This window comes from Hylobates moloch, unplaced genomic scaffold (genome assembly GCF_009828535.3).
Source record: "Hylobates moloch isolate HMO894 unplaced genomic scaffold, HMol_V3 SCAFFOLD_3, whole genome shotgun sequence".
Taxonomy (NCBI): domain Eukaryota; kingdom Metazoa; phylum Chordata; class Mammalia; order Primates; family Hylobatidae; genus Hylobates; species Hylobates moloch.
Genome location: NW_026652278.1, coordinates 44,451,939 through 44,478,205, shown reverse-complemented (window position 1 = coordinate 44,478,205; position 26,267 = coordinate 44,451,939). Strand labels below are relative to the sequence as shown.

The window sequence follows — 26,267 nt, the reverse complement described above, 5'->3', positions numbered from 1 at the left end:
TGGAAGGGGAGATGTTGGCCAGCACATGCAACCAGGACTCAGCTCCCCACCTTCTCTCGATGGAGAATGTTTAAAATTTCCCTAAAGTCTCTGTACTTCCCTCTGTAACCTCCAGAGCTTTGAATGGGGAAATGTGGAAGCTGACAAGTTGAAGATATATCAGGAAAGTCTTTAAACATCCCCAATAAATAACTCCTGGATTCCCAAGGGCAATGAGGAGCTGCTGCAGTTTTCCTGGGAGGTGAATGTGAAGCAAGGAATGGCATGTGGACAGCTGGAGCATGTGCTGCCCAGGAGACCATGCCTAAGGTGGCTGTGCAGCTTCTAAGAACATCGGTAAATACCCTTGTTCCACCCAGACTGAATTCACACCTGCACAACGCTTTTCTCAGGGAATTATTTTATCCTTTGAAGGAGGCTTCTAAAGAATAAGTCAAAGCCACTATTTTTCTAATTGTCCTTTTTTGTTTGTTTGGGTTCTTCCATCCCCTACTTCAAGCTGAATACAAAAGCTCAATGAACAACAGGCACAAAAGATGCACCAGATGGGAAGGAAACAGTGAATCTATTCTTTACAAGCTAAATGTTTTCAAATCTGGAGAATCTGGGCCAAGCACTGCAAAGGGTACTGCAGACCACACTGTTTTCTCATGGGAAATGCTGGGCAGATGAGGAAAGGGGCTGATGAAGAAAGGTAAATGTCTGACAAATGGCATGGCTTTAGAGCAATGGAGGCCACTCAGCTGTGTCCTCCACATTCAGGTGAAAAGTTTTTAATGGAAATCTGCTGTATCTTAAGCAGTGCACTGGAAGGTAAAATATCAAGAAGTGATTTGAAAACATACATTATGTCTTGTACAAACCTTTAGAGGTGCCTACTGAGTACCAGCCACTGCTATTAGGTTGTTGCAAAAGTCATTGTGGTTTTTGCCCTTAAAAAGCAATGGCAGGCTGGGCACGATGGCTCATGCCTGTAATCCCAGCATTTTGGGAGGCCGAGGCGGGCAGATCACCTGAGGTCAAGAGTTTGAGGCCAGCCTGGCCAACATGGCGAAACCCTGGTGATGGGTGCCTGTAATCCCAGCTACTCAGGAGGCTGAGGCAGGAGAATTATTTGAACCCAAGAGGTAGAGGTTGTGGTCAGCCAAGATCGCACCACTGGACTCTAGCCTGGGTGACAGAGAGGGATTCCATTACCCCTACCCTCCACAAAATAAAAAACTAGTGGCGAAAACCACAATTACTTTCGCCCCAACCTAATAGATGCTAGGAATGCAAAGATGGGTAACCCACACTCCCTCCCACAGGGAGCTCCATCCTCGAGGGAGACAGACACACAATGACTGTCTAACCCAGCAAGAAGAAGGCTAGAACACCACTCAGGAAGGCCCAGAAGAAGGAGAAAGTTACTGGGCCAGAGGGACAAACATTTGACCTGGATTCTAAGTAAAAGACAGATGTTTCCACAAAGGGTTCTGGAGAAAACATAGGAGCCAGATGAATAGAGAGCTGACACTGCACCCAGGCCTTGGCCAGATGGGAGCAGTGCGCACGTGAAAGGCTCCCTGCCTGATTCTGATGTGCAGCCAGGCTGGGGAACCACTAGGAAAAGTCCAGTGCCTTGTCTGACCTGGGGACACAGGGAATAGGAAGGACTTCATGGGGTGCACATCTTTCCAGGCTGGGCCAGTTTCCTTTCATCCCAGAACAAAAAAGTCTCTTCTGAAGAGGGAGATGCAGAGGATATAACTTACTGAACTTCTAGAGATGGCGGTTCCATTAGGCATGATGGATCCTCAACAAACAAAATAGTGTTGAATCCTGGGGTGAAAAACCTTTAAAAATGGCTTCCAAACCTCTTGCCCCTTCCCCCTGGCATTGGGTGAATACAAAAGGGAATGGAATAGACTGGACGCTGGAAGCAGGCCCAGCCAACTGTTGCCAGCTTCTCTCACCTGCTCCCACCAGGGGGAAGAAAGGAAGGGAAAATGTGGTTCTTTCCCATCCGATCACCAAAGAAGGATTTAAGGATTTACTGGCAAAGGATGTTTCTCTCTGGGAAGGTAAAACCTATAGCTGCTAACATCTTCCAGTGAACTATTTCAGATTTCACTTCACCTTGCTGAGAAGAGCTGATTGAAATGATAGCTAGTGCTGATTGCACACTTATATGCTGTAGGTACTGTACTGAAAATCCTTTGAAGTTGGCACTACTGCCATTTAACAGAACAGGTAATTGTGGCAGAGAAGTAACTTGCCCAAGGCTGAACGAGAGCTAGAAAGCAGGAGAGTTGGAGTCTAACCAGGTGTGTCTGACACCACAGGCCATGCTTTTCACTGCTTTGCTAGGGAAAGAAGGTTAACAAGAGAGAAGTCTCTAGAACACACTGAGGCCTTCCGGCTGAAGGCAGGAAGCTATTTTTGAAAGGATGTGGACAAAGTGCTTGAAGAAAGTAATCTCTAGTAGATGGAGGGGATAGGGAATGAAAGGAGGGGCACCCACTCAGCCTCACCTGGTCAGGCAGCTCCTCCAAGGCCCAGCCTGCTCGGTGCACTCAGGCACCCTGAAGCCCTGTTTGTCTGAGTGACAAACCAGCATGACAGGTCAAGGGCTGCCTTCCCCATCTATGCCCTATGGGTGGCTCTAGGAGTTCTGTGCAAATGCAACTTAAAGAAAAAAGAAGCCTCTAGGAGGGCTGGGGATTAAGGGAAAAGACTAAAGGACCATTTCTCAGCCTGCAGATGGCAAGTGATTTCATTATGGCCCCAAATAGGACAAAGCTGACAAAGAAGCAGCCCAGTGCCAGTCCACCATGATGCTGCTTTCCCAGTGTGGGTGGAAGCCAGGAGGGGATTACTCAGGCTCCGAAACTGAATGTGCTGAGCCCACAGTTCTGCAGGAGGAAGATGACCGGGTAGGTGGGGAATTTCCTCCTGCCTCCCAAGGCACTGGCCTTCTCTGCCAGGATGCTGAGTCTGGACAGGACTCCGTCACAGTCCAAAACACATGTGAGAAACCAGCTGAGGGCCAGGGCAGAACCAAAACAGAGAACAAGGAGGAGGTCAGACCCCAGGGCGTTAGCATGAAGCAGACCTCAGTTCTTACTGGCTACAAAACTTTGTAGGATTTGCTCAACTCTCTCTCTCTGAAGTATAGGTGTCCTTTTCTAAAGTGAGAATGATGAAGTAGTTAATACATAGTAAAGCTGAATAAATAATGGTCCCTGATAGTAACAATAATAAATCTGTACAGTTGGTCCTTAAACAACACAGGTTTGAACTGCACAGGTCCACTCATACATGGATTTTTTTTTCAATAAACATTGAAAAATTTGTTGGAGATTTGCAACAATTTGAGAAAAACTAACAGACCAACTCTGTAGTCTAGAAATAATAAAAAGTTACTAAAAGGTTAGGTATGTCATGAACGCATAAAATATATTTAGATATTGACCTTTTTTATTTATTACCATAAATATACACAAAGTATAAAAAGTTAACATTTTCAAAATTTAGACACACTTACAGACCAAACGTGGTGCCATTGACAGTTAAGAGAAATGTAAACAAATGTAAAGATGTGGTATTAAATCATAACTGCATAAAATTAACTAGAGTATATTGTGTACTACTGTAACAGTTTTGTAGCCGCCTCCTGTTGCTCTTGTGGTGAGCTCAAGTATTGTAAATATCTGCTTAAATTTCCCATGACACTAATCATCTCCACGTGAGCAGTTTCTCCAGTAAATTGCATATTGTAGTAAAAGTGATCTCTTGCATTTCTCCTATGTTTTTCATCATGTTTAGCGTGATATCATAAACCTTGAATAACACCATTGGACCCATACAAAGAACTAATAGTGATCTGGGAGTGCTCCCAAAAAGCAGAGAAAAGTCCAGACAAGAAAAAGTTGAATTGCTTGATATGTGTCATAGATTGAGGTCTGCAGCTTCAATTATCTTCATTTCAAGATAAATGACACGTAAAGACGATTGTTAAAAAAAAAAAAGGAAAGAAAATTTGTGAAGCCATTTGTCATTGCAGCTATGACAGCAAGTGCCAAAACCTTGCACTTTTTCTGAAATACCTTTTATCTCATATTGAAAATGCAGCTTTTATGTGGGTGCAGGATTGCTCTAATATGATTCTAGACTGTCATATTCAAGATAAAGCAAGAATAGATTCTAGACTCTAAGATTTAAGAAAAAGCAAAGTCATTATATGACAACTTAAAGAAAAAAGAAGGTGAAGAATCTAAAGTTGGAGAATTTAATGCCAATAAAAGATGCTTTGATAATTTTACAAAGAGGTTTGGCTTTTAAAATGCCAAGACAGACCAGGCATGGTGGCTTATGTTGGTAATCCCAGCACTTTGGGAGGCCAAAGTGGGAGGACCTCTTGAGGCCAGGAGTTCGAAACCAGTCTGCAAAACACAGTGAGATCCCCATCTCTATCAAAAATTGTTTTAAAAATTAGCCGAGTATGGTTGGCACATGTCTGTAGTCCTAGCTACTTAGAAGGCTGAGGTGAGAAGACTGCTTGAGCCTAGGAGTTTGAGGTTACAGTGAGCTATAATGGTGCCACTGTACTCCAGCTTGGTGACAGAGTAAGATGCTGTCTCTAAATAACCAAAAATTAATTAATTTTAAGAATTAAAAATTTAAAAAACTTTAAAAATATGTCAAGATAACAGAAGAAGCAGCTTCTGCCAACCAAGAGGCCAAATATAAGTTCCTGGAGGAAAATGTATCTGCCTGAACAGATTTTTAATGCAGATGAAAGTGTTCCATTCTAAAAAAAAAAAAAAAAAATCCCACAAAGGACATTTATTAGTAAGGAAGGGAAACAAGCACCAGGATTTAAGGCAGGAAGGGATAGGCTGACTCTACTGTTCTGTGCAAATGCAGTAGGGTTGATGGTCAGATCTGCCCTTAACTATAAATCTGCTAATCCCTGAGCCTTGAAGGGAAGATAAAGACATCAGCTGTCTGTCTTTTGGCTGTACAGTAAGAAGGACTGGACAATGAGAACTATTTTTCCAGATTGGTTCCATTGATGCTTTTTTCCTGAAGTCAGGAAGTACTTTGCCAGTAAGGGACGGCCTTTCAAAGTTCTTTTGATATTGGACAATGCCTCTGGCCACCCAGAACCCCATGAATTCAATACCAAAGGCATCGAAGTGGTCTGCTTGCCCCCAAACACATCTTTAATTCAGTCTCTAAATCAGGAGGTCATAAGGACCTTTAAGGCTCATTACACACATACACTGTGGAAAGGATTGACAATGTTATGGAAGAGAACCCCAACAGAGAGAACATCATGAAGGTCTGGAAGAATTACACCACTGAAGATGCCATTGTTGTTGCAGAAAAAGCTGTGAGTTATCAAGCCTGAAACAATAAATTCCTGCTGGAGAAAAGTGTGTCCAGATGTTGTGCATGACTTCACAGTATCCATATCCATGACTTGGCCAATCAAGGAAATCAAGAAAAAAATTGTGGATACGGCAAAAAGGTGGAGCGTGGGAGCAGGTAAAGAGTTTCAAGATATGCATCTTAAATAAAGTCAAGAGCTAATAGACACACCAGAGGAATTAACAGAAGATGACTTGACGGAGATGAGTGCTTCTAAAACAGCACCAGACGATGGGAAAGAAGACATGGGAGACGCAGTGCTAGAAAACAAACTGATATTAGACAATTCTGGAGAAGGGTGGCAATTGCAATTATTCAAGACTTCCTTTGCAACACTGATGCTTCTATGACACAGGCACTGAAACTAGAGCAAATGATGGAAGAATTGCTTTTCTATAGAAACATTTCTAGGGAAATGAAAAAAGGACAGAAATTACAATGTATTTTCATAAAGTTACCCTGAATGTGCCTACTTCTCCTGTCTCCCCTTCCACTTCCTCCCCCTCTTCCACCTCTGCTACTCCTACAACAGCAAGACCAACTCCTCCTCTTCCTCCTCTTCCTTAGCCTGTTCCAACACAAGAATGAAGACCTTTATGATGATCCACTTCCACTTAATGAATAGTAAATACATTTTCTTTTCCTTATGATTTCCTTATAATGTTTTCTTTCCTCTAGCTTACTTATTGTAAGCATATGGTATATAATACATATAACATAAAATATTTGTTAGTCGGCTATGTACGTTATAGGTAAGCCCTCTGGTCAACAGTAGGCTATTAGTTAAATTTTGGGGAATGCAAAAGTTATATGCAGTTTTCAATAGCTCTGGGGGACAGCACCCCTAACCCCCATGTTGTTAAAGAGTCAACTGTAAATGTAATAAAATATTATTAGAACATAACCACTGTGAAGAAGGATAAAGTGAAGTGGCATCCTTTGGCCCAGGTAATATAATCATAGTAACAGCAAGAGCATACTAAGTGTTGACAATGTGTCAGGCACCATGCTAAGCACTGAAGCACTTTACACGCATTATGTCAGGTAAGTCACCTAACAGCTCTCTGAGTTGGTGTAGTAGGCAGAAGCAGGACATCTAGCAGATGCAGGACATCTAAGTCAGATACTTTCCATAGTGTGACTTTATCAGGGACATCATAGCTGTCCTCAAGCCTGAGAAGAGGGCCAAGTGGGCAGAGATAGTCACGGGCTATGTGATTCCTGCCTTCACTACCCATCAGCTGCTTTATCTTGGGCAAGTTAATTAACCCCTATAAACCTTGGTTTCCTCATCTGTAAAACAGGAGGTAATAGGAGTTCTTACACCCTAGAATTGCATGAGAGTTCACCTGATGATTCACACAGAGCACAGCACTTGGCCTGTCCACAGGACGCATTCAGGGAGTCACGTGGCCTTTGCCACTGTGCAGTCCACTGCACTCACACTTCACTGTCACCCTGCAGGGGTGAACACAACAAGAGCGCCCTGCATCACAGAGCAGGGAAGAAAACCGTTCCATGCCTCAGAATGCTGTTTTCCCCAACATCAGCAATAGTCACTCTGATCACCAAGCAACACGAAGGCAGTAATGTGGTCTGTCTTGTTCACTGCAGAACGTTCCAGGACATTATCATAATTAGAGTTTTCCATGCACCCAGGAAGGTGCTGGGCCATTTACATCATTCTTCCTCCTTTGGGGCCTCTCTGAGGCTTAGAGAGAATAAATCATTTGCCCCAGGACACACAATTAGTATATGATGGAGCTGGGAATCAAACCCAGGTCATGTGACAAACGTGCCCATCATCTCCATGCCAAATTGCCTGTCTTCCCTGCCCCTCTCTGCCACCACGGCCTGTCCTCAGACAGCTTTGCAGCACAGCAACTTGAGTTCCAGAGCTTCACAGTTGACCGAATTTTGGGAAATTATCCAGCTCTCATCCAAAATTCTCCCTCAACAGAAGGAGCAGAGGGTCCACAGAAGAAAGCACCTGCAGGGGACACAGGGCTAGAGATGACACAGTGCTTGTCACCTGACCCCCAGACATAGTTCTATGACATTTCTTACTTTTCTTACTTCTGTCCATTGTAAACAAAGGCATCTTCCTCCTTTCCATACAGTTTAGAATACATCCCTGTCATGGAGGGCTTAATCCTGAAGAAGTCAATATCAGAGACCACCATCAAAGCCATGTTGACATTTCAAAATTAAAAACAGCGGCTGGGCACCATGGTTCTTGCCTGTTATCCCAGCCCTTTGGGAGGCTGAGGGAGGATCATTTGAGGCTGCAGTAAGTTATGATTGTACCACTGCATTCTAGCCTGGGAGACACGGCGAGACTTTTAAAATATTTATGTATTTATTCATTTAAATATTTTAAATGAATAAATGTTGTAAAAGAAATCGTATCACCTGCACTTACTATATTGCATATATTTCACAGGCCTTATCAAATTTTCACAACAGCCTACAAAGTAGCCAGTATTATTCTTCCTGTTTAATAATTGAATAAGTCAAAACTTCGAGAGGTAAAGAAAATTGCCAAGGTCACACAGCTAGTTAAATAATAGAGCCAGAACTTACACCCATGACTGATGGCTTTTCACATGCTCAGCTTAATCACGAGGCAATACAGCTTCAAGTTTTACCCACCACAGGAAGCCTTCAAGTTGTATTCGTGGACTCCTAGGAGCCCAGGAGTAGGAAATCCTTAATGCAGTGTGGCCTTGAGCAGGGGACACTATTAAATCACAATGTCACAGGAGGGCTGCAGGAGCATGCTTGGGTAGACTGCAGCCTGGAGCTAAAGCAATTTACCAAGTAAAGAGTCTTCATCCCCGCAGAGTCTGGTGGGGATGACAGAGGTCACACACATCATCGCCTACATAATAATATATTGTTTATTGTCTTAATTGCGATGGAGAAAAACACAGAGAACTATGAGAATATGTAGCCAGGGGCCTGACCTGGTGGGAGAGGCTGAGGAAATCCTCCCTGAAGAGGTGAAAGTTAGTTGAGGACAGAGGACAGGTCAGAGCGGTAACCAGGAGGAAGAGGAGGGAAGGGGACAGGGCAGAGCACTAGCTTCCTTTCCACTCGGCTCTCTGCTCTGAGCCCAACCTGGGTCTATGAGATAAACTGTACAGCTGACCTCACGCTGCTCCATTAGGCAAAGGTTCTGAATGCAATCCCCTACCCAATGCGCCATCAGAGTGCTACATGAGCCTGAGCTCAGCCCAAGTCACCAGGCTCAGGCATTGATTAATGAACCCATGTCTGTTTGACACCACCAGGGGTGAGGAATTACATCCCAGATTACCAAGGCCTATGTGTAGCCCGTTAGAGCACTGCAGTGATTCAAAAAATAGTTTCTTTAGAAGTGAAGGATTTTTCTATAAGGAAAGAAAAATCTAGAAATCAACCAGAATTCTAAAATAAACAATCAAAGGAAAATACAAGATGATGGTCTCCTTCTAAAGACTTAACTCACAAGCCATGCTGTGAATTTTCAGCTATGACTCTAATAGCTCAATGGGCAACCCCTGGGGAATCTTTGCTGAGGCCACAGTTGAAAAGCCTGTTTCTGCACGCTGAAGGCAGTCATTCCAGGCTTTCACAGTCTAGAGCGCCACTTCACCCACTCGGCAACCAGATGCATAACTTTCAGATACAAAGGTGCCACTCTTGGTGTTTTGATGACTGGCCAATTTCCTAGTCAGGCAAGAAGTAAATCTGCCTTGTTGTTGCTGTTTTATGTATTTAATGCAAGACCAGTGTGTATTTCCTTGTTTTAGTCAAATAAAATATATATTGTGCCTATCACGGGATCAACTTGGTTAATATTTATTATGTATGGCCACATTCTCCAGTTCAAAGATCACTGAATCTGTAGTCAGACAGGCCAGGCCATGACCCTCCGACCTGAGGTAAATTCCTTTCCCTATTTGAACCTGGCTGTCTTATCCAACAAAATGAGGGTGTTAGTCTAGAACACAGGTTGCCAAAACCAAGAATTCTACCTTGGAATCCACCAGTGAAGTGTGTTAAAAAAAAACAAAAATCCCTAGCCCAGGCAGGAATCTGAGATCCGTCTAGTGCTCACTCCCCATGACTTTCTGAAATAAGGCTGAGCACATGAAAACAGAGCCACTTCCCTATGAAGGAGTAATTTCTGAATTTCAATTCCCTTCAGGAGCAAAGCGTTGCTCAACACTTCCTAAGAAGGTTGCTTAACGGTGGGAAACAGCATGCACATACTGCACAAGTAGCCAAGGGCTACTACTGTACAGAATGGAGGTGAAAGGTACAAATACCAGCTAGGACAGAATATTTAAGGAACAGTGTGTATCTTCATTTCTGAGACCCCTGAAGATTGCTGAATGGCAATTTCACATAATTATAGCTGAGCTTTAAGAAACCTAATCCTGCAAAACCACATAGGATGAATGAGAACAGGAAGGCCGACAGAGAAAAGAGCAATTAGGTAAAGCCTTTAAGCAAATATGGGCAGGGAAGCCATGTGGCTAAGCCCTGTGTTCATAAAAAAACCTGATCTCCAAGTGAGGCTACACAGTCAGTCAAAGAGGCCCATGGCAACAGGACTGAAAGATGCTCACCATTCGGCTGTAGACTCAGGTTCCACAAGGAATGTGGTACCAAAAAATGAATAATGTTTTAATATATTTTGTAAATAGTATGAATGTACAGCAGTATTTTTGTGTGTATTAAAAGCATTAATTTCTTAAATTATATAAGCAAAGTGAATTTCCATAATCCTGTCTTGAAATTCTTTCTTTTTGTTAGTATACGAGAAGCCTTGAAAATGGAAATGGCTCAAGACTCTCTCAGCTGCTGAGCTTATTTCAGGCGCCCAGTTAAGTAGTAACAAGAGCCTAATGTAGGATGGTGGTCAGGGAAACAGAAGAAAAAGATGAACTATGCTGCTATAAAGACACATGCACACGTATGTTTATTGCGGCACTATTCACAATAGCAAAGAGTTGGAACCAACCCAAATGTCCAACAATGATAGACTGGATGAAGAAAATATGGCACATATACACCATGGAATACTATGCAGCCATAAAAAATGATGAGTTCATGTCCTTTGTTGGGACATGGACAAAACTGGAAAACATCATTCTCAGTAAACTATCGCAAGGACAAAAAACCAAACACTGCATGTTCTCACTCATAGGTGGGAATTGAACAATGAGAACTCATGGACACAGGAAGGGGAACATCACACTCCGGGGACTGTTGTGGGGTTGGGGGGAGGGGGGAGGGACAGCATTAGGAGATATACCTAATGCTAAATGACGAGTTAATGGGTGCAGGAAATCAACATGGCACATGGATACATATGTAACAAACCTGCACATTGTGCACATGTACCCTAAAACCTAAAGTATAATAACAATAAAAAAAAAGAAGTAAAAAAGAAAAAAAAAAAAAAAGACCATTCCCAAAATTGGACATAAATCAATAGCACTCAAGTCCTCCTGGGCTCCATATAAATTCTGATTCTATAACCTTGGAACGTCTGAGATGAAGACTGAAATCATCTACTTTCTTTCCCCATCATCACCATCACTTAGTCCTTAAATCTAAATTACCCATAGACTCCAATGTCCTCTCCCTACCCTGCATCTCCTCTCCTCTTACTTCCTGGTCACAGGGACTCCCAGATCACCTCTCTCTCTGCCTGGTTGCAGTTATTCCCTGAAAAAAGAGAAAGGCCAGACCAAGCCATATGGAGCTATTAGAGGGTGTAATCTCAGTCAGTCCACTGTAAACATGCCATTTCCATTCCTACCTCTGTGTTCTCCCTCTTTATGACTACCTATCTGGAACGCCTTCTCTGCCCATCCCCTGCCCCACCTACCCAAGTTTAACCTACATCTCAGGAGCTAGCTCAAGTCTTTAGCTAAAGTATTCCCCTACTTTTCCAGCCCACAGTAATCTGCCTGTTGCTATACTCTTAATCTGCATCACAGGATTTATCTGGTTGACTATACATTATCTTTTCTGTTCTTTTATTATTTCATATGTTTATCTTGCCTTCAAATATAAATGGATGCTATTCAGGTCAAAAAAAAAAAAAAAAGATGAACTGAAGCAATTTAACGTGGGTGGCCTAGAGAGGACCCATGGTCAAGAATGATTCTGCAGATTCCAGGCTAGGTCATTAGGAGGATGCTGGTGCTATTAATAATAGATGAGGAAGTCAGGAGGGGAAGTGGGATGCATGAGAAGAAGACGCATTTCACTTTGGCTGTGAAAGACCTTCTCCATTCTTTTTATCTATTTGCCTTTAAACAGCCGAAATAACACCAGTGGCAACAACCTTGCTCTTGAATAGGAGTGAAGGACAGTAAAGAGCCTCTGTCCATGCTCTGTTTTAGAATGTGGAAATGCAAACCATCAGGAAAGCGCCTAAGCAGTTGTTAGGAAAATCACAATTCCTTTAGAGAACTGAGTTGTTCACTGTAGACTTCCTTGAAAACTCCCCACTGAAGTTAGCTCATAGCAGGTATGACATACACATCAGTGATCCCCTACAGGGAGGGCCTCTCAGAATAGAGAAAGAACATGAGGACCAAATGCTATGAACAGATTTAGCTTAGGGTAAATACTTTCAGTCTATATTCCCCCATTCTAAAGACCTAGACTCTCCACTCTCCCAATCCCCAACCCTCCTGCCAAAAATAAAGTATATATAATATATCCCACAGAGGTTTAAAAAAAGAAAAAAGAAAAAAAAGCACACAAGAAGTCGGCCGGGCGCGGTGGCTCACGCCTGTAATCCCAGCACTTTGGGAGGCCGAGGCGGGCGGATCATGAGGTCAGGAGATCGAGACCACGGTGAAACCCCATCTCTACCAAAAATACAAAAAATTAGCCGGGCGTGGTGGCGGGTGCCTGTAGTCCCAGCTACTCGGAGAGGCTGAGGCAGGAGAATGGCGTGAACCCGGGAGGCGGAGGTTGCAGTGAGCCGAGATCGCGCCACTGCACTCCAGCCTGGGCGACAGAGCAAGACTCCGTCTCAAAAAAAAAAAAAAAAAAAAAAAAAAAAGAAGTCAGGGGCAGACCCAGGTGTAGCACCAAGGTCCCCTAAGTCTCCTTTCTATTACCTGGGAGCATATCAAGACTCATGCTCACTTTCTTCATATTCCAGGGCACTGCACCTTCCCCTGCAACAGTGTGATACACACAGGTAGGGCATGTGACTCTGAGTGTTTTAACCACTGTATGGAGAGAGAAGTCTGAAGGTGGATATAGGAGGAGAGCTCTCAGCATGTTTTACTGAGATTCTTGCCATCACTTAACAGTGATTCATATTACTAATTCATCGACTATAATTTTAAGAAAAATAATACAAAACATTTTTCTTTATACAGTGTCTGAAATCAGTATATAGAGGTTATTCTTTGGGGGAAAAAAAAAAGGAAGGAAACCAAGATCATATGCTCGCTCTAGCATAAAATATATGTTTTGAGTGTTTTGAGCACAGGAAAAACTAAAAGCTCTCACTATAACTCATCACTCATTTTATAACATATTTATAAAAAGGAAGCTTAATGGTATATATCTGTAAACCATAAATATCTCAAGAGTTAGAAATCAAATTTAAAAAAAAATGGTTCTCATGGCCACCTAAACATTATTAAAATCTTATTATAGCTCGAACACATGGAAGAAAAAAGTTAAACTAGGATAAATTAAGAAAAAACAAAGCAAATAATAATACAATGCTCACATTAACACAAAGGGTTTTTAAGTTTGCTTTGAATAACAATTTGGGCAGGAATTGAGGCAAAGGTGGCTCTTTTGCCTGTATAACACTTAAATTGAAGAATAAATAGCTATCTAACTACCTTAATGTAAACCTTAATTTCCCCAAGAAAAGTCTCCAGAAACAAAAAAATGTTATAGAATAAGCTACATCTTACTTGAACCCAGGAGGCGGAGGTTGCAGTGAGCCAAGACTGCACCATTGCATTCCAGCCTGGGCAACAAGAGCGAAAATCCGTCTCAAAATAAATAAATAAATAAGCTACATCTGGAGAGATAATTGAATAAAGATTAGATCCTTCTTCTGATACCTGCTTAATAATTTCAATCAGTCTGTCTAGAAATTCCTTTATCTGCACTGGAAACTGCAGTTTTGCTTGAGTTATAAAATGAGAGAGAAAAAAGATATACATATATATGTACATATATACTTTTTAAGCCAAAGCTACAAGAACTTTCATATATTCATAGAGATAGTAATTATCAGGACACGTGCACATGAAAATCAGCTTGGCAATATATATCAAAATCACAAATGCATATATCCTGTGATCCAAAAATTCTATTTCTGGACATGTGTCATATAAATAAACTTTCACACACAAAAGTTTATTTACAGGAGCAATATTTGTTAACAGAAGACTGAAAATAGCACAAATACGCATTAATAGGACACTTGGTAAATAAATCATGATACAGTCATATAGTGAAATACCATGCACCTCTGGAAGAGGTGCTTTATGTATTGTATGGAAAGATCTCCAAGATATTAAGCAAACAATTCAAAGAACAAAATAGTGCCATCTTTTGCATTAAAATGGAGGTAAGGGAAAAATAAGAATCTGTGTTTGTATTTGTTTCTAATGAGATTTTTGGAAAGAAAAAGATTTTAAAATGAAGTTATTTTAGAAAGACACACAAAAAAGCAGGAAGTAGAGAGTGAGAGAGAAGGGAGGCATTTCACTGTATGTCTTCTAATTCTCTGATTTTTAGATTATGTTAATTCAAAAAAATTAAATAATTTTTAAATAGCAAAAGCCATCTACTTAATGCTCAAAACATTTCATTAAATAAGATGCTTCCTTAAAAAAACAAAGCCGCAGAGATTTTAGCATATCCTCAAATGAATCTGGCCTTTGAACAAAAAATTAGATGATGCTTGTCCTTACTTCTTTAAAAGAAAATTATTTTTCTGTGCCTTGCAAACCTCAACACAGTTAGTGCCTTGGTCTAAAAATAATCCCATTTCAATGTTTTCAAGTTAAATCTGAACTTGGTTACTAACACAAAACCCAGACAAATTCTGGTTTTTACTTTTAAGAGCTTTCCCATACCTTTGTCAGAATGGTTCTTCCTCCCATGAGGAATTCGGTTAAGGCACAGAATATATCCATCTTCTGTCTCAACTAGGTATTCTTCACTAGGGAATCCCCAGTAAGAGATAATTTCACTCTGTAGAGAAAAAGGACGATGAAAATTGGGTGGACAGAATCTGAAACAGTCTCCCACATTAAAAAGCAAAGGAGCAGATAAACTATGTTCTCCAGGCTTTAAGAAAACATTTGTCATTGAAATTTTAGTCTGCTAAATCTAGTAGCCAACCCCCCATCACAAGAGTAAATCCTCCCTTGTTTCACGCTTGTGTTCCACCTACAGGTGTTTGGTTAAACTTCAGTTTCATCATTCTAGCATGTTTTATACCAAATTTGTCTAACTTTACCACAGCTTGGGCCTCTTTGTTTCCATCCTGCCTACGGGGCACAAATAAATGCTCATTTCTTTCTTTTCTAAATATCCCAGCTAGAACTGTCAATGTATAAAACACTTTCTTTGTTTTGAGAGATCCCCTGCTGGCCAATAAAGCATAAAAAATATTAACCTGTTTTTATCAATGGACTAAAATAATTACATAGAATGTCAAGGTGGGACGGAAGAAAAGTTGAACAAAATAGGGAATTATGGTCACATTCACTTTTCTATAAGGAAGGATTCATGGGACAATTGTTAATCAGGGGCTCAGTGGGATGTGGATAATTCAATTATCCAGGGGATTTAATGTAAATAAGTGCACATACCCTCTCTACCATAAGTACTTGAAAGAATTTAATTTTATCATTCTTATTTAAAAAATTATTTTAAAAGTTGGAAAAACTGAGAGGCAAAAGAAAAGCTTTGAGCTAAGAAGTAAAACTTAACTTTAAGACCCTGTTATCAGGTCATACTCTCCTGGCTCACTGTGAATTTCTCTCTGAGTCCCTAAGCTTGCCTGATTCTTCAGCTGGGTCACTGCAACATCTATTTTAAAGTTGCTGTTTTCTTTAATAATTTGTACTTTACTGATATTTTGTGCCTAAATGAGGTATTTCCAGATTTTATTGTTTACTTAAGATTAATAACTTTCAGATGTTTTAATTAGCTGAGTGGTTATTTTTGCATATTTTTTAAACAAAATTTTGCTCAGATACTTTGACTTCTGTATAGAAATATGTTCCCTGGGCCAGGCGCGGTGGCTCACACCTGTAATCCCAGCACTTTGGGAGGCCGAGGCGGGCGGATCACGAGGTCAGGAGATCGAGACCATCCTGGCTAACATGGTGAAACCCCGTCTCTACTAAAAATACAAAAAAATAGCCGGGCGAGGTGGCAGGCGCCTGTAGTCCCAGCTACTCGGGAGGCTGAGGCAGGAGAATGGCGTGAACCCCGAGGGGCAGAGCCTGCAGTGAGCCGAGATCGCGCCACTGCACTCCAGCCTGGGCAACAGCGAGACTCTGTCTCAAAAAAAAAAAAAAAAAAAAAGAAATATGTAATATGTTCCCTGGACATTCTTAATCACAACCTTTGTTCAATGTATTCTAAAACCAGCTCTCAACAGCAGTAATGTTCTTGCAAAGTTTAAATACTTTTTTATAGTTTAAACAAACTTAGTGAGACTTAAAAATGAAATGAATTAATAAAAATCATAATTTATCTTATTAAGAAGTATATATAACATTAAACTGAGGTTTGTTAACTACATTATTACCTGGTGAGAAAAGCCTAGCAAACTGAATCTAAGATTCAGAGAAATTGGGCTGGGCGCGGTGGCTCACCCCTGTAATCCCAGGACTTTGGGAGGCTGAGGTGGACAGATCACCTGAGCTCAGGAGTTCAAGACCACCCTGGGCAACATGGTGAAACCCTATATCTACTAAAATACAAAAAAAATTAGCCAGGCATGGTGGTGCATGCCTGTAGTCCCAGCTACTTGGGAGGCTGAGGCTCGAGAATCGCTTGAGCCCCTGAGACAGAGGTTGCAATGAGCCGAGATCGCACCACTGCACTCCAGCCTGGGCAGGCAGGTGACAGAGTAAGACTCCGTCTCAAAAAAAAAAAAAAAAAAAAATTCAGAGAAATTGAAAAGCAAAGGAGTTATAAAGAGACGAATATATGGGTATGGCTTCATGTAGCTCACATAACTGGATCTGGGAAATAGATGTATTTTAAAAGTACATAACTTCGAGAAACTTACCACATTCATGTTTGTTTCAGGATCCACAGCTGTCAGTTTCCCTCCAGACCCCTCAGAATGCAGGGTCCGGAGAACCAAACAGACCACCAACCCCAAGAACCGCATTTTCATTCTGTATAATAAAACAGTCTATTATTATTTGCTTGAATTTTACTACACAAAAATATTCTGGTAAATTAATGCTCCCACAAAAAGTTCTGAAACAGATTTAGGGCAAGTAAAAGGTGAAGGGAAAATATGAAACAAATGACTCCAGCCATATCTGAAAGGAGAATAAGGAATTTTTTTATTTTATTTATTTATTTATTTATTTTTAATTAATTTATTTATTTTTGAGATGGAGTCTCACTCTGTCACCCAGGCTGCAGTGCAGTGGTGCAACCTCAGCTCACTACAACCTCTGCCTCCTGGTTCAAGCAATTCTTCTGCCTCAGCCTCCCGAGTAGCTGGGACAACAGGCATGCACCACCACGCCCGGCTAATTTTTGTATTTTTGTAGAGACGGGTTTTCACCATATTGGCCAGGCTGGTCTCGAACTCCTGGCTTCGTGATTCGCCCACCTCGGCCTCTCAAAGTGCTGGGATTACAGGCGTGAGCCACGGCGCCTGCCCAGGAATTTCTTTTTTTTTCGGAGTCTCACTCTGTTGCCCAGGCTGGAGTGCAGTGGCACAATCTCGGCTCACCACAACCTCCGCCTCCCAGGTTCAAGCGGTTCTCCTGCCTCAGCCTCCAGAGTAGCTGGGACTACAGGTGCAGGCCACCATGCCTGGTTAATTTTTGTATTTTTAGTAGAGACGGGGTTTCACTATATTGGCAAGGCTGGTCTCAGATGACTTCGTGACCTGCCCGCCTCTGCTTCCCAAAGGAATTATTATTATTATTATTATTTTATTTTATTTATTTATTTTTTTGAGACTGAGTCTCGCTCTGTCGCCCAGGCTGGAGTGCAGTGGCGCAATCTTGGCTCACTGCAAGCTCCACCTCCCAGGTTCAGGCCATTTTCCTGCCTCAGTTTCCAAAGTAGCCGGGACTACAGGCGCCCGCCACCACGCCCGGCAAATTTTTTTGTATTTTTTTTTTAGTACAGACGGGGTTTCACTGTATTTGCCAGGATGGTCTCGATCTCCTCACCTCGTGATCTGCCCGCCTCGGCCTCCCAAAGTGCTGAGATTACAGGCATGAGCCACCACGCCCGGCCCAAAGGAATTATTTTTAACTAAGAAACCTCCCAGCCATCACCTCCAGTTAATACATGACCTTTGAAGTCCAGCATACCCATTTACCTCCTAACCCCAAAGTTAAAAACAAATTGTTCATGGAGAAATAACAAAAGGCAAGACTTAAAAGAGGATAGTTTGAGAAAAAGAAAGAGACACAAAACTTCTGAGCTTGCTTATTTCCCACCTCTTGCCCTCCACCTGTGATTTAGACATGTTTAAGTTCAGCCACTATTAGCTCTTCCTCCTACTTATGTAACCACTTCTGTTCTTGCCCCAAATTATATGTCAGCATTTAAATTTGTCATTCATGGGAAAAAAGTGAAATGAAAGAAAATAGAGCTTTCAAGAGAAACAGAAAGGAAAAATTTAACCCATCTCTCTCCTTCTGAAATTCTCTAACCATCAAATCAACAAAGACCATCTTGGTTTCTGGCAGTGATGACTCAAAATCACAGCAAAGACCTTGAGGATGCTGAAGGCAAAGTTAAATGCCTCTCCTAAGAACACACAAGTGGTTAGAGAAAAACCTAGGACTAGATCCCAGAACTTCTACATTTTTAAAAAAATAAATAGAATCACTTAAAAAGATGCAGGCATGTATGCCCATACAAAGACTTGTACATAAATGTTTACGGCAGCTTTGGGTGTAATAGACAAAAACTGGAAAAATCCAAATGCTTTAAATGGATGATTGGATAAATTATGGTATATACCTACTACTCAGCTATAAAGGGGAATGAACACAAAACAATATAGATTAATCCCAAAATAATTATGCCAAAAGAAGCCAGATCAAAATAAGGAAAAAAAAAAGTACTGTCTGATCCCATTCATATAAAACTCCACAAAATGCAGTCTAATCTATATTCACAGAAAGCAGGTCAGTGGTTTCCTAGGGAGAGAAGGGACAGTAAGAAAGGATTACAAAGGGGTATGCACAAATGATCTTTTGGAGGTGATGTACAGGTTCATAATATTGAATATACTGATGGTTTCGCAGGTGTGTACACATGCAAAAACTTATACAATTGTACAATTGAAATATGCCATGCTATCGTATGTCAATAATACTCCAATACAGCTGTTTGTTTTTAGTTTTGTGTTTAAACTGAATATTCCACAAGTCTTAAGAAATTGATTCTCAGGAGATTGCAAAAGTGAACTGACTCCCTTCTGTTGATGGAATTCCTCCAGGGATTATTTTTTTCCAAGAAGTAGTGAACTCTGAAATTCTCTTTTTTTTTTTTTTTTGAGACAGTCTTGCTCTGTCCCCCAGGCTGGGGTGCAGTAGCGAGATCTCGGCTCACTGCAAGCTCTGCCTCCTGGGTTCACGCCATTCTCCTGCCTCAGCCTCCCGAGTAGCTGGGACTACAGGCGCCCACCACCACGCCTGGCTAATTTTGTTTTCGTATTTTTAGTAGAAAAGGGGTTTCACCGTGTTAGCCAGGATGGTCTCAATCTCCTGACCTTGTGATCCGCCGGCCTCGGCCTCCAAAAGTGCTAGGATTACAGGCGTGAGCCACCGCGTCTGGCCGTGAACTATGAAATTCTAAACAGGAGCAAACGTTATCGCCTTCAGTGTGCATTGGCAAAGCAAGGCCACCGCTTCTACTTACAACTTTGTATTTCTTCATGATAGGAAGGATTGTACAGTCCCAGGCTATTTTTTATCGTAAATGCAAACTCCCAAAAGTCTATTATTACTAGAGAATAAGGAGTAAATTGAAAGGGAAAAAATTAAAGGAATTACCACAATTGAAAATAGAGTAGCATCTGCAGGAGCTGCTTTCATTCAGCGGTTTTCCTACAGAACCTGTATCAACTGCCCAGAGGAAGGTCCATGAGAGTAACAGCTAAAGCTACTCAGCTGAAAATCTCACCCAGTTAAGTTTTCCTTCCAACACAACACTACATACTTAGTATGTTTTTCTCAACATACTAAGCCAAGCAATTCTTACAAAGAAGGAGACACTGTGAAAATCTGGAAGGAGGGGGGGAAAACCCTCCAGGCTGAATTAAGTGTGATTTTCTGGGCTGTATTAACACCGTTATCTCAGTTCTTTAGACTTTGTAACAATCTGACTCAGCTTTGTACCCCCACGACCAAGAAAAGTGCCACGTATATATTAGATGCATAGTACAGATTCTGAAAAAAGATAGGAGCAGTCCAACAGTTCACTGGCAGAAGAAAAGGCACCAACGCAGCATGCTATTTAGCTTTCTAATAACAACAATTATTACGACTCCCATTTAAGCTCTTGCGAGGCGCCAGCCACCGCAGGCAGCGCTTCTGATCTACTATGTCAATTACTCCTCCACCGACCCTATGGCAGTACCATTAATTCCATTTTTCAGGAATCTGAGGTTCACCCAGCTGAAGTACTGGAAGCAAAGTGTCAGCTGTTCAAAAAGCAGTATCGTTGGGACTTTAACCAGGATCGATGCCCAAGTCTGCTTTGGACCACGCCGTTGGCTAACAAGAAAGGTAGGATGGGATGCCTGGAGGAGCTAATGGGAGAGCACGAGGATGCAGAGAGAGGAATCAGACATCCCTGCTGTCCTCGCGGTCCAGGAGCACTGGGCAGCTTCACTGACCGGCGACCGCGCCTGTCCAGGAAAGTGGACAGCGCCCAGGGAAGAGAGCTGAAGTTGCCCTGGCTGATTGGCAGATGCCTTGAGCCAACGCCCGCAGAAAAAGCACCCGCAGGCACCCCAGGCAAGACTCGCCGGGTCCAAACGCAGAGGGTCTTGCCGGCCGGCAGAGCCTCGGGGCGCGACCCTCCCCTTGGTGGAGGCACCAGCTTCCACGCCGCACCCGCACCTGGCAGCGCCGCGGGGCCGGCACTCTCACCTGGAGCCGTCCTGCCGGGCCGCTGTCTCGAGTCGCAGTGCCAGCTCTCAGGGGCCGGGGTGCGGATAGGGGACCTGCAGGGGGCCTGGTCGGCCTTGTCGGGAGGGCGGGTGCCCACCACCCTCGGACTATTTGTTCAGCCAATCAGAGCAGCCAGCCACCGGGAAGTGCCTCGGAGACTCCGCCCCAGCCCAGCGCGGGCGCTCGCCAGCCCCCCAGTTGACCCCACAGAGCATGCGCCGTAGGCGGTTCTAAGAGATGGAGCCCGTCCTCCGCCTCCCCGGCTGGCAGGTCCCCAGCTCTACAAGCGCGTCGCCTACGCATGCTCTCTTAGCAAAGGCTCTTGTAGGCGGCCTTCTGCTCCGCCCCCGAAGCTCCTGCAGGGCTGGCACCTTCTGCGCCTGACAGAGAGCATGTGGGCTCTATAAATGAAAGCGAATCATGGGCTCCATTTAAAGCGCTTATCATTGTGCCTGATGCAAAGCAATCTTGCTGCTTTAAATTTTTTCATTATTATTAAAGATTTGTTAAAAGAGGAAACAATGTTCAATATGCACATATTATTTATTATTTTCTAAAACAAAGATTTTATTGAGCACCTACTAAATGCCAGGCATTAGTAAGACAGTGGAGGTATAGAAACCAACCAAACAAGGTTCCTGTTCTCTTGTATATATTCTGATGGGAAGAGACACATCATGAATAACTATATAATACATGAGGTGGTGATAAGTGCTATAAAGAACAACAACAAAAACAAACAAACAACAACAACAACAAACGACAAGGGGCTGGGCACAGTGGCTCACGCCTGTAATCCCAGCACTTTGGGAAGCTGAGGAGGGCGGATCACCTGAGGACAGGAGTTCAAGACCAGCCTGGCCAACATGGCAAAACCCCATCTCTACTAAAAATACAAAATTAGCGGGCGTGGTGGTGTGTGCCTCTAATCCCAGCTACTTGGGAGACTGAGGCAGGAAAATGGCTTGAACCAGGGAGGTGGAAGCTGCAGTGAGTGGAGATCATGCCACTGCACTCCAGCCTGGACAACAGAGTGAGACTCCATCTCAAAAAAAATAAATAAATAAAATAAAAAAAAATAAAAAAAACAGGAATAAGAAGGAGGATGATATGTATGTGGTAATCAGAAAAGGACTCTTATGAAGTGACATCTGAGCACAGGCAAGGAGGTAGTTAACAGCCTTAGATACTGGAGAAAGCACATTCTGGGTGAAAATAGCAGGTACAAAGGCCCTGTGGTAGGAATACTCCTGGTGGGTCCTAGCCACAGTGGTGAGGTCTTTGAGGCTAAAACAGAATGTACACAGTAGAAAGTAATAGAACATGAAGTCCTAGAAGTCTGGTGCCTTGGGAGCCACTTGTCAAGATTTTACCATGTCTTCTGAATAAGATGAGAAGCCAGTGGAATATTTTCAATAGAAGGGCAGCATAATCTAGTTTAGAAAGATCATTCTGAACTACAGAAGCAGGGAGACTAATTAGAAGGTGTATTAGTCTGTTCTCATGCTGCAAATAAAGACACACCCAAGACTGGGTAATTTATGAAGGAAAAAGGTTTAACTGACTCACAGTTCCACAGGACTGGGGAGGCCTCACAATCATGGTGGAAGGCAAAAGGCTTGTCTTACATGGCAGCAGATGTGAGAGAAAGAACCAAGTAAAAGGGTTTTCCTCTTATAAAACCATCAGACCTTGTGAGACTTATTTACCACCACAAGAACAGTATGGGGTAAACTGACCCCATGATTCAATTATCTCCCACCGGGTCCCTCCCACAACACGTGGGAATTAAGGGAGCTATAATTCAAGATGAGATTTGGGTGGGGACACAGCCAAACCATATCATTCTGCCCTTGGCCACTCCCAAATCTCATGTCCTCACATTTCAAAACCAATCATGCCTTCCCAACAGTCCCCCCAAGTCTTAACTCATTTCAGCATTAACTCAAAAGTCCACAGTCCAAAGTCTCATCTGTGAAAAGGCAAGTCCCTTCCACCTATTAGCTGGTAAAATCAAAAGCAAGTTAGTTGCTTCTTAGATACAATGGGGGTACAGGCATTGGATAAATACACTTGTTTCAAATAGGAGAAACTGGCCAAAATGAAGGAGATAAAAGCCCCATGCAAATCCAGATCCATCAAGGCAGTCATTTCTTAAAGCTCCAAAATGATCTCCTTTGACTCCATGTCTCATATCCAGGTCACACTGATGGAAGAGGTGGGTTCCCATGGTCTTCAGCAGCTCTGCCCCTGTGGCTTTGCAGGGGGACCCTTCCTCCTGGCTGCTTTCACAGGCTGGTGTTGTGTGTCTGCAGCTTTCCCAGGTGCAGACCTGTGGCCCTCTTCTCATAGCTGCACTAGGCAGTGCCCCATTGGGGACTCTGTGTGAGGCCTCCAATCCCACATTTCCCTTCTGCACTGCCCTAGCTCAGGTTCTCCTTGAGGGCCCCACCCCTGCAGCAAACGTCTGCCTGGAGATTCAGGCATTTCTGTACATCCTCTGAAATACAGGTGGAGGTCCCCAAACCTCAATTCTTGACTTCTGTTCACCCACAGGCTCAACACCACATGGAAACTGCCAAGGCTTAGGGATTGTATCCTCTGAAGCCATGGCCTGAGCTGTACCTTAACCCCTTTTAGCCATGGCTAGAGCGACTGGGACACAGGCTGGGACACAAGTCCCTAGGCTGCACACAGCAGGGAGGACCTGAGCCAGCCCACAAAACTATTTTTTCCTCCTAGGCCTCTGGGCCTGTGATGGGAGGGGCTGCCTCAAAGGTCTCTGACGTGCCCTGTCAGACATTTTCCCCATTGTCTTGGCAATTAACATTTGGCTTCTCATTACTTATGCAAATTTCTGCAGCCGGCTTGAATTTCTCCTCAGAAAATAGGATTTTCTTTTCTATCGTATTGTCAGGCTGCAAATTTTCTGAACTTTTATGTTTTGTTTCCCTTTTAAAACTGAATTCTCTTAACAGCACCCAAGTCACCATTTCAATGTTTTACTGCTTAGAAATTTCTTCCCCCAGATACCCTAAATCATCTCCCTCAAGTTCAAAGTTTCACAAATCTCTAGGGCAGGGACAAAATGCCCCCAGTATCTTTGCTAAAACATAGCAAGAGTCACCTTTACTACAGTTCACAACAAGTTCCTCATCTCCATCTGAGACCACCTCAGCCTGGATTTCATTGTCCATATCATTATCAGCATTTTGGTCAAAGCCGTTCAACAGTTCTCTAAGAAGTTCCAAACTTTCCCACATCTTCCTGTCTTCTTCTGAGCCCTCCAAACTGTTCCAACCTCTGCCTGTTACCCAGTTCCAAAGCCACTTCCACATTTTCAGGTATCTTTACAACAGCACCCCACTCTACTGGTACCAATTTACTGTGTCAGTTCTTATGCTGCTAATAAAGACATACCCAAAAGTAGGTAATTTGTAAAGGAAAGAGGTTTAATTGACTCACAGTTCCATATGGCTAGGAGGCCTCACAATCATGGCAGAAGGCAAAAGGCATGTCTTACATGGCAGCAGACCTGAGAGGATATGAGAACCAAGTGAAAGGGGTTTCCCCTTGTAAACCCATCAGATCTCATGAGACCTCGTCACTACCACGAGAAAGGTATGGGGAAAACTGCCCCCATGATTTAATTATCTCCCACTGGGTCCCTCCCACAACATGTGGGCATTATGGGAACTACAATTCAAGATAATGATTTGGGTGGGGACACAGCCAAACCATATCAGAAGGCTACCACAATAGTCCAAGTGAGAGTTAATGACTCGGACCAGGATGGTGATAGCAGTGAAAGTGGAGAAAAATAGGCAGCTCTAGGTATGTTCATAAAGTTGAACCAACAGGACTTGCTGGTGGATTGAATACAGGTATGAAAGGGACAGTAGCATCAAGGATGGCACTAATGGAGTTGCCATGAATTTGAATGGACAAAGTACCAGGAAGAACAACTTGAGAAGGAAATTAGGAGTTTGTTCTAGATGTGTTGGTTTTGAGATGCCTGTTAGAGACCTGTATCAACTCAGGCCATGTCAGGAAATAGAAGCCACTCTAGGCATTGCAAACAGAGGACATGGTTACACAGGTAATGACATTGCTGAGAAGACAAACAGGGTTTGGGTGGCACCACAGAAATTATTAGCAACAGTGGAAAGAGCTGGGGCATTATTGGAAGAAGGAAGTGTCACACCATAGACCAGAAGTTGAGCAGCAGACTCTGTCAGAGACACTACTCATGGCCAAGAAAGAGAGGAGCTAGAAATAGCTGGACCTCCCCTTCTTTCTTCCTTCTTCCTTCAGTCTTCCGCAAGTCCCTTCTGAGGATCCTAGGCAGGCTAAAGCTGGCTGACACAAGAGCCTGCAGAGGTCAGACCACTTCACCCTCCACAAGACAGAGCAGAGCAGAGGTAGGACAGGGAATGGATTTGGAACAAAAAGGAGAAGATTGGCAAAACATTCACATGGAGATGTTGAGTAGGGACTAGGATATATAAATGTTGTATTCAAGCTCCAGGCTAGAGGTATGATTTGTGACTAATCAAATTAGAAACAGTATTTAAAGACATGAGGCTGGAGGAGATCCCCTGTAAAGTAAGCATAAGTAGCAAAGAACACACATAGAGATTCAGAAGATATAAAAGCTGAGAAGACAATGAGGTTGGAGGAGAACTGAGTGTGTTGTACTTGACATGAACTGAAGAAAGAAATTTCATGAAAGAGGAAATGATCAGCCCAGGCAAGTGCCAATGATAGCTTCAGTGAAGTGAGTACTGAGAAATGAGCAACAGATTGAGCAGCATTTCTGTGTGTCAGACATTGGGCAATATAGTTCACCTTTCTAAGCCTCAGTGTCTTCGCTTGTAAAATGGGTGTATGAAGGTAGTTTTGAGGATTGAATGAGACACTCTATGTAGAGGGCTTAGCACAATTTCACAAAAGTAAAAAGTGATGCAGCCCAAAATGCAACCCAGACAAACTAAATCCAGGTTGTCATCCATAAGTGAATGAATGAAAATATAACCACGAAGTTCCTTCACCCAGGTAGGGGAAGATTTCTCCTACTTCCTGCTTTGGGCCATTGTGATCCACAGTGACTGGCGGATGACCCATACCTTTTCCATGTTAAACTTAATAAAAAGAGAAAACAGACTCTACAGAAGAAAATGATATTTATTCAGGTTTGCAATGGGAATAAGTGTGCCATATTATACTATGTGCATATTTAAAGAAGTTAAGATAAGGGGAAGTTTTTAAAGGCAAAATGAGAAAGAATAAATAAGTTGTTTTGAATCAATTGTCCTTGGCTTCAAGGATCAATAACAAGTGTAGCATTGGTCCAAGGTCTGACAGTTGCTGAATAGACATCCTTGCAGAAATATTTTCTGTGCAAGGCTGCATTTTTGGCAATCTTTTGTGATAGTTCTGATTTTCAGGCATATGTGT

The 26,267-nt window shown here is 42.7% G+C and overlaps 1 protein-coding gene across 5 annotated transcripts in view; it reads right to left on the bottom strand.

Annotated features, from left to right (window-relative positions):
• Positions 1 to 26,267, bottom strand: part of LIPA (lipase A, lysosomal acid type) — a 216,059-nt gene that overhangs the window by 18,962 nt on the left and 170,830 nt on the right. For 3 of the 5 annotated variants that reach the window (XM_058436229.1, XM_058436227.1, XM_058436228.1), the window contains exons 3-4: positions 16,718 to 16,829; positions 14,544 to 14,661 (exon numbers count right to left, since the gene is read on the bottom strand). In XM_058436229.1, the coding sequence (XP_058292212.1) occupies positions 14,544 to 14,661; positions 16,718 to 16,828 (229 nt within the window). In that variant the 5' untranslated portion in view covers position 16,829. Of the gene's footprint in view, positions 1 to 14,543; positions 14,662 to 16,717; positions 16,830 to 20,759; positions 21,322 to 26,267 lie in introns of those variants that run through there. The other 2 variants (XM_032137272.2, XM_032137267.2) reach the window with 2 other exon arrangements.